Source organism: Apteryx rowi, unplaced genomic scaffold, assembly GCF_003343035.1.
Source record: "Apteryx rowi isolate R43461 unplaced genomic scaffold, aptRow1 scaffold_57, whole genome shotgun sequence".
Taxonomy (NCBI): Eukaryota; Metazoa; Chordata; class Aves; order Apterygiformes; family Apterygidae; genus Apteryx; species Apteryx rowi.
The window spans coordinates 1,651,146-1,663,655 of record NW_020450838.1 but is presented as its reverse complement, the minus strand read 5'-3'; the positions used below and the strand labels follow the sequence as shown (position 1 = coordinate 1,663,655).

Below are 12,510 nucleotides of genomic sequence, written 5' to 3'. Positions count from 1 at the left end.
GGATCACAGTGTCGGGAGTCCTTTGCGGGGGGTGTGTGCTCTGCACTGTTATTTGATTTTCAACAGCATTGTTTTCACTTTATTGAGAAGAATTCTTTGTAACTTTTTATTTATAGACTCCCAAGTGATGGAGCGAGCATTCTCCCCATTTTTTCATGGCTGCATTTATATTTGTTACAGAATTTTGGGCAGTTATTGGACCCACAGTCCCATCCAAGCTAACTTGTATTGTTCTGGTGCCCTCCCAGGAACCTGAGGTATCAGGTGACACATCAAAAGTTTAGTTTCCTTCTTTCTTTGCCAAAGCCTGCTATCTCAATCAGTGCTCTCATAAATTTGCTCCTTGACATAAATGACTATTTTGCTTGAGCAGAACTTCAGTATTTGGCCCTTAGTTTCCATGGCCCTTAGCAGCAATGGTGCCTAGAGCTTAGGCAGTGCTCCAGTGTTTCCCTAGCTTATTTCAGGCATCAGTACAAAAAGAGTTTGACTGCATGACTCATGACTAAAACAGTGCTGAAGGAAGGAAGGACAGAGGAAGATCTGTCCAACACAATCGAGAAGCAAATCTGCAGAATCATCATTATGACCAATCCTGCAAACTTACATTTCTCACTGATCACATCTGGCCTGATCCAAAGGCCACTGGACCTTGGATTTGGACCAATGTGCAGATGCCTTTGTCTGTCCACATCCCGTGTAGAGTCAAAAGTTGGCTCCCTTTATTAGCAGAGGATTTAGCAATAGGAAGAAGTTCAGTCCAAATCCTTTCTCCATGTGTGGCTGTTCCTAGAGCTCCTCACTCACAAGGGCTCAGCCCTGACCCTATATCCTCCTGCTTTTACTGCAGGATCATCTGGCTTTCCATCCAGCATGATGTTAAAAAGTAACTCACATGAGTAAGTCACTGAGTAGCTAGCAACACTTTAAAAAAGAGGTTCTCCTCTCTGCTTTGATAGCCAGTTATTAACTAATCGATGTGGCAGTACCGGGGAGGTGGTAGGTGGTTCTGTAACCCATCATGCCAAAATGTGAAGAGTAGATAATTTTTATTTCATTATGCTCTTGTTCTGCACAGTCTTCAATATTGTCAGAGYGCTGTATGAACTTTAACCAATTAATGAAACATGAACTGCTTATTAGGTGACCCAAAAGGTCTCTCCCCTACAATCTGTGAATAACAAATGAAAATCAATGTGCTTCTGTTAAATGCATATGCATGAAATCTTTTAAGACATCACGGCTAAAATAGCTAACAATAAACCTCACAGYATCTCTGAGAAAGCAAAACAGGAAGGGAAAAGAAGCCAGGAAAAATAAAGCATTCTTCTGCAAAACACTGCTTAGGCAAGTTAGCATCAACTTAATGATCAATAGGTCACCATTATGTACAATATTTACACCTGATCTGCATTAATGCATTGCTGTGCTTGAATGTCCAACAAGGCTCATCTCAGCTAGCACTTCCTTCATTAAAATCTGCCTTCATATAAAATTCACCTTGATTTCTAAGTTTGCATTCAGTGCTGTATATTTGAATGTAACATTGCCAAACTTTCTACTGTGTTCACCTGCTGGTTGGAGAGCAGAGATATTTCAAGATGAAAASAAAATAAAGATGGTTGCAGAAGGCTTAGTATTATCAAAGAATGGAAAATAATAGACTTGTGCATATGCTCAGCTTTCTGCTACCATCATGTCACTATGCATTATCGTTTTCTGTTACTGAAAAGTAGTCTACACACCATATATTTGCTTAATCCTGGGTTTATTAACTCTTTCACTCATACACACACATTGATTCTTTTGCTTTCCTTACCTAAAAAATATCTGGGGGAGTTTTCTTGGCATCTTCTGAGTAGAAGCTTACTTGGTTTTAAAATCTGGAATTTCAGGTATTTGTACTTTCTTTCATATGCACATGTTTGAAATTCAGATGGGCCCATATCCAAACTCAGTCTAACTCTCATTTTCCAGGAAGGGAATTTTAGCTCCTCCATCATTTGAATGTTAATTGTGCAGCACCACAATAAAACCACACATGCTCCTTGATGGCATGAAAAATTCCCTCCTGACCCTTACAAAAATCTGCCAGTTATTCCTAAATACAAAGCTAGCTAATAACAAGTTTTGTAAGTAATTACACAGCACAGAGCACAGACAACCTCCCTCTTACTGCACTAACACTATGTTCTTCAAAGGAACACTGAGGAGTGGCAAAACTGTATTATTAAATGAGACTTTTTTAGGCAAGAGTTTATGAAAGGAGGGACAAYAAAGAAGAAGAAGATAAGAAAACATTCAACAGGGATAGAGAAAAGGGGCTTCACTTGATAAACAGATTCTACCCTTTCTGTAAGTCTATCTGCCTCATTTACCACTCTCTGTGAGAAAGTATCATTTCAAGTTCTTCTTAACAAAGTAGTCCCTTGCTCCTAAAAATTTAGTTTTGCTCTGTCCAATGATTGCAGATTTATGAACTTGAACTGTTTCACTTCCTAACGTTTTATAAATAAGCCCCATCTGGTCTATCTCTCCTTGTATCCAAGTCCCTTCTCCCCCCACCGTACCTCGTGCAGTTCCAGTTAGCTAATGCCTTCCTTTAAATAAACTAGACTTCTCAAAATTTGATCTAATGCCTAAGCTCTTTATGTCTCTCAAAAGAAGTCTCTAACAGCTGCTTACTGTCACTACACACTACATCAAGTATTCAGAAATGGATCTATCAAAGAGGTCAACTCCCTCCTGATACTACATTAACTAATCTGCTGCCATTTTAAACTTTGCTTGGCTTTGCTATTACTTCTACTCCACTGCACTGCTTTGCATAGACATACTGCATTTCATAATCCATTTACCCAATCRATCAAGATTATTCCGGAAACAGCTTCATCCTTCCAAATTATAACCATTCTTCCAATTTTAGATCATCTGATCATATAGGAAAGCACAGTATAAATCATGGAAAAAAATGTTAATATAGAGTGCTTTTGCCCACAGAAATAATTTGTATCTTTTCTTCACTGTTTGCTAAGTGAGAAACATGAGGACCCTCTTGCACACCTTTGTTCCTGCAAGTCTTTCTCACCTGAGTCTTCCTATTGACAACTATTCACGTAACTTAAAGGATTACTCTCATAGCTCGAAGCTTCCAGCATCAGTCCCCAATTCCTTAAGTGTCTTAATAAATTACTACCTAACCCGTGTATGCAGAACATGTAGAATAATACATCCTGTGAAACTTTGTTAAAAGCTTCTGAAGATCCCAATATGTCTGCTGCTTCCCTTCTATCTAGATCAATGTTTATTTAATTTAGAAAAGGAATCCAATTTGCTTGACATGATTTACTTTCCACAAATCCATGCTGACTCGCATTATGATGCTACATCCTTATTAAACTGTATGCAACTGTAGCCTTATGCTGTCAGGAAATGTATTTTTGAGACTGCATTTAYAGACAGTGGGATCCTCTGAGGGGCTGCAATGCCCAACACAAGGAATTCAGCACATACTTATTGCCAAACTGGTCTGTTATTTTCCRGCTCTAACTGTTTTCCTTTAAAATATCAGAAAAATGTTGACTCTTTTCAAAAAATATGATGTAAGCTCTTAGTTCTGATGCGTATTCATATTGCAATCGCTGCCATATATCAGGAGTCTTCCTGAGCCCAGCATTATAAAGTCTCTACACAGAAACTGTCCCCAGCACCCATGGAGTTTAGTCTATGGCCTCACAGTTGATCTTACTATAAGATCTCGATCAGAAGTCCAGCCAGATCAGCAGAAACACACAACGACAATGTCAACAGCACACAGCTCCAGGAAGGAGCAAGCAGCTGCCGGCTTTCCTTCTGTTTTGTGTTCAAGTCCCAGACATGCTGCGCCCTGCTCAAGTGACCTTAGGCAGGCTGTTCCTCCCGGGGTGATGGGAAGCCCTTCTGTCCATCCCACTGCTCAGCCCTCTGATCTCACACTTCACCTGCAGACCGAGGTTCAAACACAACGGTGTGCCAGTCTTTCAGCGCATTGGCTTTTGCACCCTTAGTCATACCTTCTCTGGATAATGGCTGATGTTCTCTTCAGCAAGTGGACATGCCAAGAGAGCATGTTACTTTGACACTCATCTCTTCCTAATTTTTCTCCCAATTTTGCTGCTACCATTGAATTCTGTGCAGCTGCCTGGGGAATAAGCTCTGTCCAGTACTGGCAGAGGGGGCAGAACCCTCTTTCCTTCCCTGTTCTCTCTGATTTTGCAGATCCCAAAGTATTTCCAGAATCTCATCCCACCAATCAGCATTTTCCCAGCTATTTGTTCAAGTTTCCATTTTTATTCTTCCTCCCCTCCGTTTCCTCTTACCAAGCACTAACAATGCATTGAGCTGAGCTCTTAGTGATTTCTTAGGGGACAATTTGTATATGTGTAATGGTCATAATGGGCTGGAGTACGCTGGTATGTATTCGCCATGCTGGCATTTATCAGGGCTGTGAAACAGAACAAAATCCCATTGCAATATGGGACTTTTTAACCCCTTTGTGACAGTACTGCTACATGCACTTTCAGTATCACCCACGTCCCACTTCAACCCCACATGTAATGCTAACAGCTGGGCACAGAAACACAAACCTACCCAGTTCAAACCATGACATAAATATGGAAGAGTTCAGGTAGTATCAAGCTGTTTGTGGTATTTCCCATCGAGCACCCTACCTTGAACTCCATGGGGGTGTACTTCTCGTTCTTGGGGGTGGTGTTGCCTTTGTAATGGAGGTGGTTGGGAGTGGTTGGGTGGATAACGGTTGACTCCTGGGACTGCCTCTGGCAGCGCTGGCAGTACACGTAAATCACAAACGTTAAGAGGCTAGAGCCAAAGAAACAGGAGACCCCGGTGGCAATCAGATGGATGAGACTAAAACCTGCAAGGGAAATGACAAGTGATGCTATTTTTAAAGAACAACCTCTTTCCCTCTGCCGACAAGACCACAGGTGCAAATCAGAGCTATGACATCTCGGGATCAACATTAATAAGCTGTTGAAGCCAGAGTCTTACGTTCTAACATAAACTGACATAATCTCCCTGCAAATCGCTCTCCCCTCTGCAGCTCTGCCTTGTGCGTTTAACAGGTTCATGCATTGTTTTCTCAAAGCTCCCTCCCTGTCTCTCCTCTCTCCCCTCTATTGATACTGAAACTAAACATTATGTTAAGCTGACAGCTAAAGAAATGAGCCGTACAAACAATACACATTAATGGATTCCAAAGCATGTGCGTGTCATGGAAATAAGGGGATAAAAACAGTGTTTCTCTAAAGGGAAGGAAAGGGAGGCCAAAGCCCTTTTTGCCGGCTGCCCAAAAAGCCTATGGGACTGTGGGGGGGTAGGGGAGAGACACACTCCTCCCTGGTGTAATCCAAGTGTGCTCAGCATCCTTGCTTATTCATAGCAGTGTATTGCCTTGGTCACCTCTGCACCACCTTCTGCAGTGTATCTGTACCGCTAACAGCAAAGCAGGGGTCCTCAGGGGAATGGGAAAGATGAGGTGGAATAAGGTGGGAAAGGGGGAAACTGCTTGAAAAAACCTTCTTTGGTTGTATTTCTCCACAAACTGCACAGATAGGAGTGGGAGGCAGGTGCTGGTGGGGTAGCTACRGTGTGAAGATTTCAAAAAGAAAAGCTCCTGGACTATAAAAGCCTCCTASAGAGCTCTCTTGGTGTGTGATTTTAGCAGCATCCTCCAAGCACAGCACTGACCCCTGGAAGGAGATGTGTATCCCACGTGCTGGGAGCTACCTAACTYGCAACTCTGCCTGGCAGGGGAGGAGAAAGTCAAATAATTCTCCTCATWCCTCCCTCATCTGAAAAAACCCTATGGTAAACCCAACAGCCAACAGATTTCCACCATCAACAGAACAAGGACTTGTGACCTTTATAGCCACCAAGTTAAAGAAATAACCAGAAGCAGTCTTGGGTGGCCTAAGTTGACCCTGTTGTTGTTTGCTGAGGGGTCCACAGGAAGAGAATCAATGATGATGACCCCAAGTGCTACTGACTTTGCTCTGTCATATAATCTTTCAAGCAGGAATGACAGGGGCCCTAGTGCCCCAGGGCAGCTGTCCCAGGGGATAGCCAGATCGCTTCAGCGGAGACTGCAGCAGGAAAGTTCCCATAATACWTCAAAAGCCAATTCATTTGGACAGACTGCTGCGTTGACTTGACTGTGCGCAGAGAAACGGAAGGGACTACTCAGAGTGTGGCTGTAAATGAGGTTCATTCTTAGTCTGATCACGGTGTGCATCTTTTTTGGTGCCATCTTACATTTTAACTGATATGCTTTTCAAATAGAGAATTCTGCCCATTAGTCTTCTGATCTCCTCTAATCTTTAGTTAAAAAATATCCTCCTGAGTTTARTAAGAACAAAACCAATAGAGTTCTACAGAAAAGTAATGCACTTCAATCATAATTACAGTAAGGATCATATAGAATTTATTAGACTGACAAGCTACATTTATTTTTTTAAACCACACTATAAAATTCTATTGCAAGATTACAACTTTCTATTGTGTTTTAGATGATGATCCAAAAAAMCAGCAGAAAGACGATAATTTCCTATTAAATATTATGAGACTATTCCAAAAAGACATTTCCTTGCTGAAAACCTCTGCCTGGTTTACCTCACTCACGAGAGCTAAAATACAGAATATGCAGCTGGTGTTCAGTGAAGCCACATGACATTCTGTCACATTCTCCTCCTGCCCAGCTTTGCTTACACTGCAGTGAATGTTTCATTTCACTGTTACATTTGCCTATTCACTACAGTAGGAAATCCCTTCTAAAACATAAAGCTCTCTTACATTTCACTGTCGCCCTTGAAAGACCCATCTGATTTTTCAGGTGAGTTTTAGCAGTACCTCAGGGGTAAAACAAAATATTTTATCTACAGCACATCAGTCCCCAGGGTGGAGCCTTTCTGGTTCAYCACTTTTATAATATAGACTTTCTGAGATGCATCAGCAGAATTTGTGTTGATTGGTTTCCTTGCCAAATATTGTGGAACGCTATGTAATAAATAATATTAGCTATGGTAAAATGTAGATTAGAATAGCAAATGCAATGGTGGTGGAAAAAAGAAGAAGGAAATGCGAATACAGGGCGTAACAGCAGAGTGCAACTGTAGTAAGGAGTCCTGGAACTGAAGAGAGACTTTGCTCTCTCTGGAGGGGGAGGAGTGATGCAGAAAGCCAACTGTTACATTGTAGGTGCTGAAATCTTAATTCCACTGATTGCCCTGCAGTCACAAACCAAAAGGCCACATTTCCATTCCACAGATGRCATGCCTTTTTTGCCATGATCTCCACAGGGGGAACAGATTTTGGCAGCCTGCAGACTATCTCGGTTTCAGGAAAGCAGGGGTGTGACGCAAGTAGGAATTGACATGGTCATTAGTGTGAAACTAGCATTTTTAAATGTCGAAGAAACCTGCCATTCTCTTCAGTCTGCATTTTTATCACAGAGGCTCCTAGGCCAGTGGAGAAGTGACACTAATGACTGTATCTTCCAAGTTACAYGCATAAAGGAGTCACATCTTCTCTGAGAGGTGAAGACTTCAACGAAAAGGAGTGCTTGGAGGACAACCATCAACTCTAATCTAGTCCTATGATAGCAAAGGAACTGTCTAAGAGACCTCCATTCACCAAAGTCTTTATAGGTTATTTAAAAATACCTGCCTCCAAACAGCTGCAGGCTTACAATGGTGAAATGAGGAATATTCCTTCCTTTCTCCTGAACGATTTATATGGARGATAGAGAAAGACAGGTGATGTGTTCCCTGATAATTAATGACCCTCAGGGCCCAATCCAAACCCTAAAATAAATAAAAATCTTGGAACTGACAACTGGATGGTGAGATACATTCCTCCAGTCTGACTCAGACAGCAAGACTCCAATGGAATTAAGGTTATCAGTGTGATGTGAGCTGCACAGATTAATGCTTTGGCTGATACTGCACAGGGAGAAAAAAAGCTAGGTTAGGATAAAAATAAGATATATAGTTAGTGGTACCCTACCTCCACAGTTTGTGCTCTCATCAATGCTGGAGGCTGGCAGGATCACTAAATAAAGAAAAGATTGGAGAAAGTTGTCATTTTGCCATCACTTTGCTTCTTTAAGTAATTAAAGCCCCGGTGCTCTAGACATGAGAAGCTGCTCGTGTGCTTTGCAGCAAGCTGAGAGTCTCTCTAAATTGAATGATAAGCTCAGCATGGGGAACCACACGCAACAAAACCTCTCAAAAGGCCTGACAATTCCAGTACTATTACCTGATCACTGTTCAGCTTCTTCCATTTGGAGAAAGAAGACAGCTGAGAAAACCATGGAAAACAAGACTACCATTGTCTGTAGATCTCAGATTTTTAAACCAGGGCATTGTAGTCCATAAAAGAACATTTGGAAAGCAGTTATTCAGTCTAGACACATGTCAAGTATTTGCCTGAGAGATTCAATTTCCACAAAAACTAGGTTGGAAGATGTTTATGAACATCTGTCCATCAATAACRTTTCTCTGTTAGACCCCTGATTGCTCTCCCCACTTTACATGCCAGTTGTCTCCATTTGCCCCAGCTTGCTTCTTTACTCCTGTGGGATGCTTTCCTCTGATGTTTGAACTTAAGGACCTCCTGTTGCCCAAATCCACACCAAGAACAGAGTTCATTTATATAGCCCAGCCTGAGACAACTATGCAAGGTTAAAAGCTTCAATTCAAGCAATACTAGTTACTTATTATAGATCTAGATAATTCTGCTTTATAAGAGAGCTGAGTTGTCCCCAAAGGAATGTCAGTTATCCTGTGCCTGAAACAAGTAAGTATATAGCACAWTTGTTAGTTTGCTTGCTTGTTGTTTTAGAGGCATCCCAGCCCCATCTATAGTAGAGAAAATCTCAGCCTAGCTTGACAGTCTGGGCATGAGCTGCTTTCCTGAATCAGCCCACCCTCTCCCTCCTTGATGACACTGTACATACCGGGAATTTCATTATACAGGCAATCTTGGTACTGTGTGCTGTTTCCGACGCACTGAGAAGAGTCTGGACTGTGTACCTCGCAATAACGACTGCGATACTGGATCCCCTCTTCATTACACAAGCTCCACTCTGACCACTCTGACCAGCCACCTTAAATCCAAGATCAAGATAACACAGAGAGAACATCACCAAAAAGGGAAAAGACCCCTTGTAAAATCCAAACTTCCCCARTGCTGGAGAGTGTCTAGATCCTGATCTGGACCTCTTTTGCACATATAATCCAGGGGCCTTCAGTGGATTTAATTCTCTCCATACAAGTAACAGTGCAAGCATCATATCCTACTTGTCAAGTTAAGCTGCCTTAACACTGACTAAACCAACACCTTGTGGAGTATTGCATAATGTGGGGTTGCCTTAAAAGCTCCTATATCAGCTTTCTGGCTGAAGATGCACAAGGAGGTGGATGGGGCTATGTTGCACCACAAACCCCAACATCTGCAGTGGCCTTCTGGAGTTACCCCAAGCAGCCAGCCCAAATTACAGCGGTTTGGTTAAGGTCCCTAAGAACAGCAGTCAGCCTGCATTGGATCAGAGAAACACAAAGGTGGTTCAAAAGCAACACAGGTCCAACACCTGTCCTTTGAGCTGTAGCACACACTCATCTGCCATTCTGTGTAAGACACAAGAATGAAGGATTGCCCCTTCAGCAACCATACAGATTGGTATTTCATGACTCCTTTTCTTCATCTTGCGAGCTTCCACTTTCAAGAACCAAACTCCCGCTTTTTCAATTACTTTAAACGGATCAGCCGTTAACAAGATTTTGCCTGGCCAGCACCGGAGTGCCAGGGCATGCTCTAGTGAACAAGTAAAGAGAAAGGTGATGCATTTAATTTGAACACTAGGGTGCCTATGTTTTCTCTGGTTCAATATGCATTTACTGAATGGGTAGAAAAGCTTCTAACTGATGGTATTCCTGATTTATTTTTCAACACTTTGCAGATGTGGCTTGTTCCCACCACCACCCAAACCAGCTGAAGCAGAGATGAGACCTGGCTACCTTCACATGGGTGTGTGTTGCAGAGGGCCTCCTCAGTGTGCAGACCAATGCAGATATCCTCTCCGCTAGATGGGGCTGGATTGGTGCAAGTCCGTGTGCGCTGGTAGTGTCCTCCTCCACAGGTTGCTGAGCACTGAGACCAAGGAGTCCAGCAAGACCATGAGCCTTTCACTGAAGGATATTGAAAAGCAAGGAGAGGGAGGCACATGTCACTGGTTACTCCTTTCACTGTGGCAAAGCTGGAGACAGCCCCAGCCTCTCACCTTCTAGATCCACCCTGCCCAGACTAGCTAGCACTTTCTTGTACTCCAGGACATTTGGGCCTGACAACAAAAACTTTTGTATCCACTCCATGGATGCAGAATGAAGTATATCTGCACAAAAAGACTCTGCATCATGAAGTGCCCTAACAGAAACTATTCTTTAGGGCAGTAACTTTGTTGTTACACACATTTTATACAACAGCATTACTGTTATTACGTTGTTTCCTGACACTTCACCTACAGCAGCAGCAGATTTACTTGGAAACAAAATGCTGTACAACCTAAGTGGAGCTTATATGGCATCTTTCTGTGGGGGGGGGGCCCAATTCTTCTAGTCCCAACCCTCAGAAAACAGGAGCTCAGAGGCTTGATCTGAGTACAGTCACGTAACAAGTTAATAATAAATCTAGGGAGGCAATTAAGAGCCCTAGTTTGAACCCCTCTTGTCTGTGTACTAGACTATCTGATTTGCAGGTCCACATTACTTACTTCAGGAGATATCTTTAACAACCTGATGACTTAGTGCAAGATAAACCCAGGATTTGTGTATACACATCGAGTGAGGAAGGGAAGGAGGGAGACACAGAGAAATAGGAATCATGCACTCAGAACAGATTGTAAAACATCATAGCGTCCAAGGGCAGAAAACAGCACAGAAGAAGGGCACGGACATTAGTGAAAAGCCACTGAGATCTTCCAAAATAGTACTAATAGCTGCCTTTATAGTGCCAGAGTTATTTTCTTTTTAGAGGCCACAGAGTGCAATATTTGCCACTCTTGCTGTGCTTTACACATTCTGATCATCGTTCTATCCGCATTGGCATTTTATCTTTGTAATGAGTTTTAATATCATTATAATACTAAAATAATATAGCACTTTCAAGTGTAGGCCACAAACTGTATTGCCAGAGGTAGATAAATGCTGAAACTGCAAAGAGGTGAGATGATTTGCCTAAGATCACTTAAATTTAGGTGAGATATTTATTGCAGAGTAAGGAGAAGGATAAGCAAGTGAGAATACAGTTGTCAATGGTCTATTATTACTATTCTGGACCAGAAGTGCAACATAAACATGAGGACAAACTCGAAAACCAGGAAACCAGGCAAGAATACTCCCTGCTGGCTGTGCAGGAAATGGTAACTGATGCCAAGAGTAGATGCCCATCGCAAGAACAATACGTAAGCAGGAGAGGGGGAAGAAACAAGTGTTCACAAGAAGAATCTCCACATCAAGCATCTCTACACAGTATTAAGCCACATTCATTAAGCCTGTCTTCTCATCAAGGTGCAGGTGCACCATGATGCCCTCCACTGGATGGAGCATCAAACCTGCTTGAAGCAAAAAATTGCTAGACAAGCCACAATACTACTTCCTTTAGAGGATGTGGCTGTGTTACCCTCTGAGGCTAGATGAAACATAAGTCACAGCACTGAAGGATGTGTGGGTCACAGACATGGGTCATTTCAATAACTTTTAAAAAATTAAGGAAAAACCCCCAAAGCTAAAAAAAAAAAGCAGCTTGGAAATACTGATTTTTGATGTCTCCACCATTAAGATGGGGAAGAACACCTCTGAATTTCACGCAGGAAGATGATAATGGTTACCTGGGCAGGGATGTGGGTTGCAGTCTTGGTACTCCATCGCTGACCCCACGCAGGGCAAGCCACCATTTTTAGGTTCGGGGTTTGTGCAAGTTCTCTTCCTGATCCTAAATCCCAACTCACAGTCCCTGGAACAGGAGGACCAGGCCCCCCAAAAGGACCAGCCCCCATTGATAATCCGTGCAGAGGTCTTACCAGTCTTGAGGAGGTCATCAACAAGAGCTTCAAGGAAAACAAATGATACACCATATGATTATAAATCAGTCAGTTGTTGGCTTTTATAAAAGGACTTCAGCTCATAAATAAACTCAGGATTTGTGTGCCTTGGGGAAGGGTTTCTGTTGAAAGCTTTTAGCAAGAGTTTTGTTCCACTGGGTTAAAGGTAGAAGTGAAATAAAATCTGCACACACACGAGCTGAGTCAAGTTATAACCTTGATAAATAACCTTTCTGGGCAGCAAACTGCAGCAATCCAGGCTGTGCCCTGAGGACACTGCCTTGCATCCCAGCAGTAGTGAAGGGAATTATCCCAGAGGCAGTGCACAAGGGGACCTCCAGAGAGAAAGAAGAGTA

The 12,510-nt window shown here is 42.4% G+C and overlaps 1 protein-coding gene across 1 annotated transcript in view; it reads right to left on the bottom strand.

Moving 5' to 3' along the window:
- The window catches only part of SEMA5B (semaphorin 5B), a 135,165-nt gene that overhangs the window by 11,790 nt on the left and 110,865 nt on the right, over positions 1–12,510 (bottom strand). The window contains exons 16-20 of the mRNA XM_026082200.1: positions 11,942–12,160; positions 10,074–10,244; positions 9,014–9,163; positions 8,062–8,106; positions 4,710–4,915 (exon numbers count right to left, since the gene is read on the bottom strand). Of these exons, the coding sequence (XP_025937985.1) occupies positions 4,710–4,915; positions 8,062–8,106; positions 9,014–9,163; positions 10,074–10,244; positions 11,942–12,160 (791 nt within the window). The remainder of the gene's footprint in view (positions 1–4,709; positions 4,916–8,061; positions 8,107–9,013; positions 9,164–10,073; positions 10,245–11,941; positions 12,161–12,510) is intronic.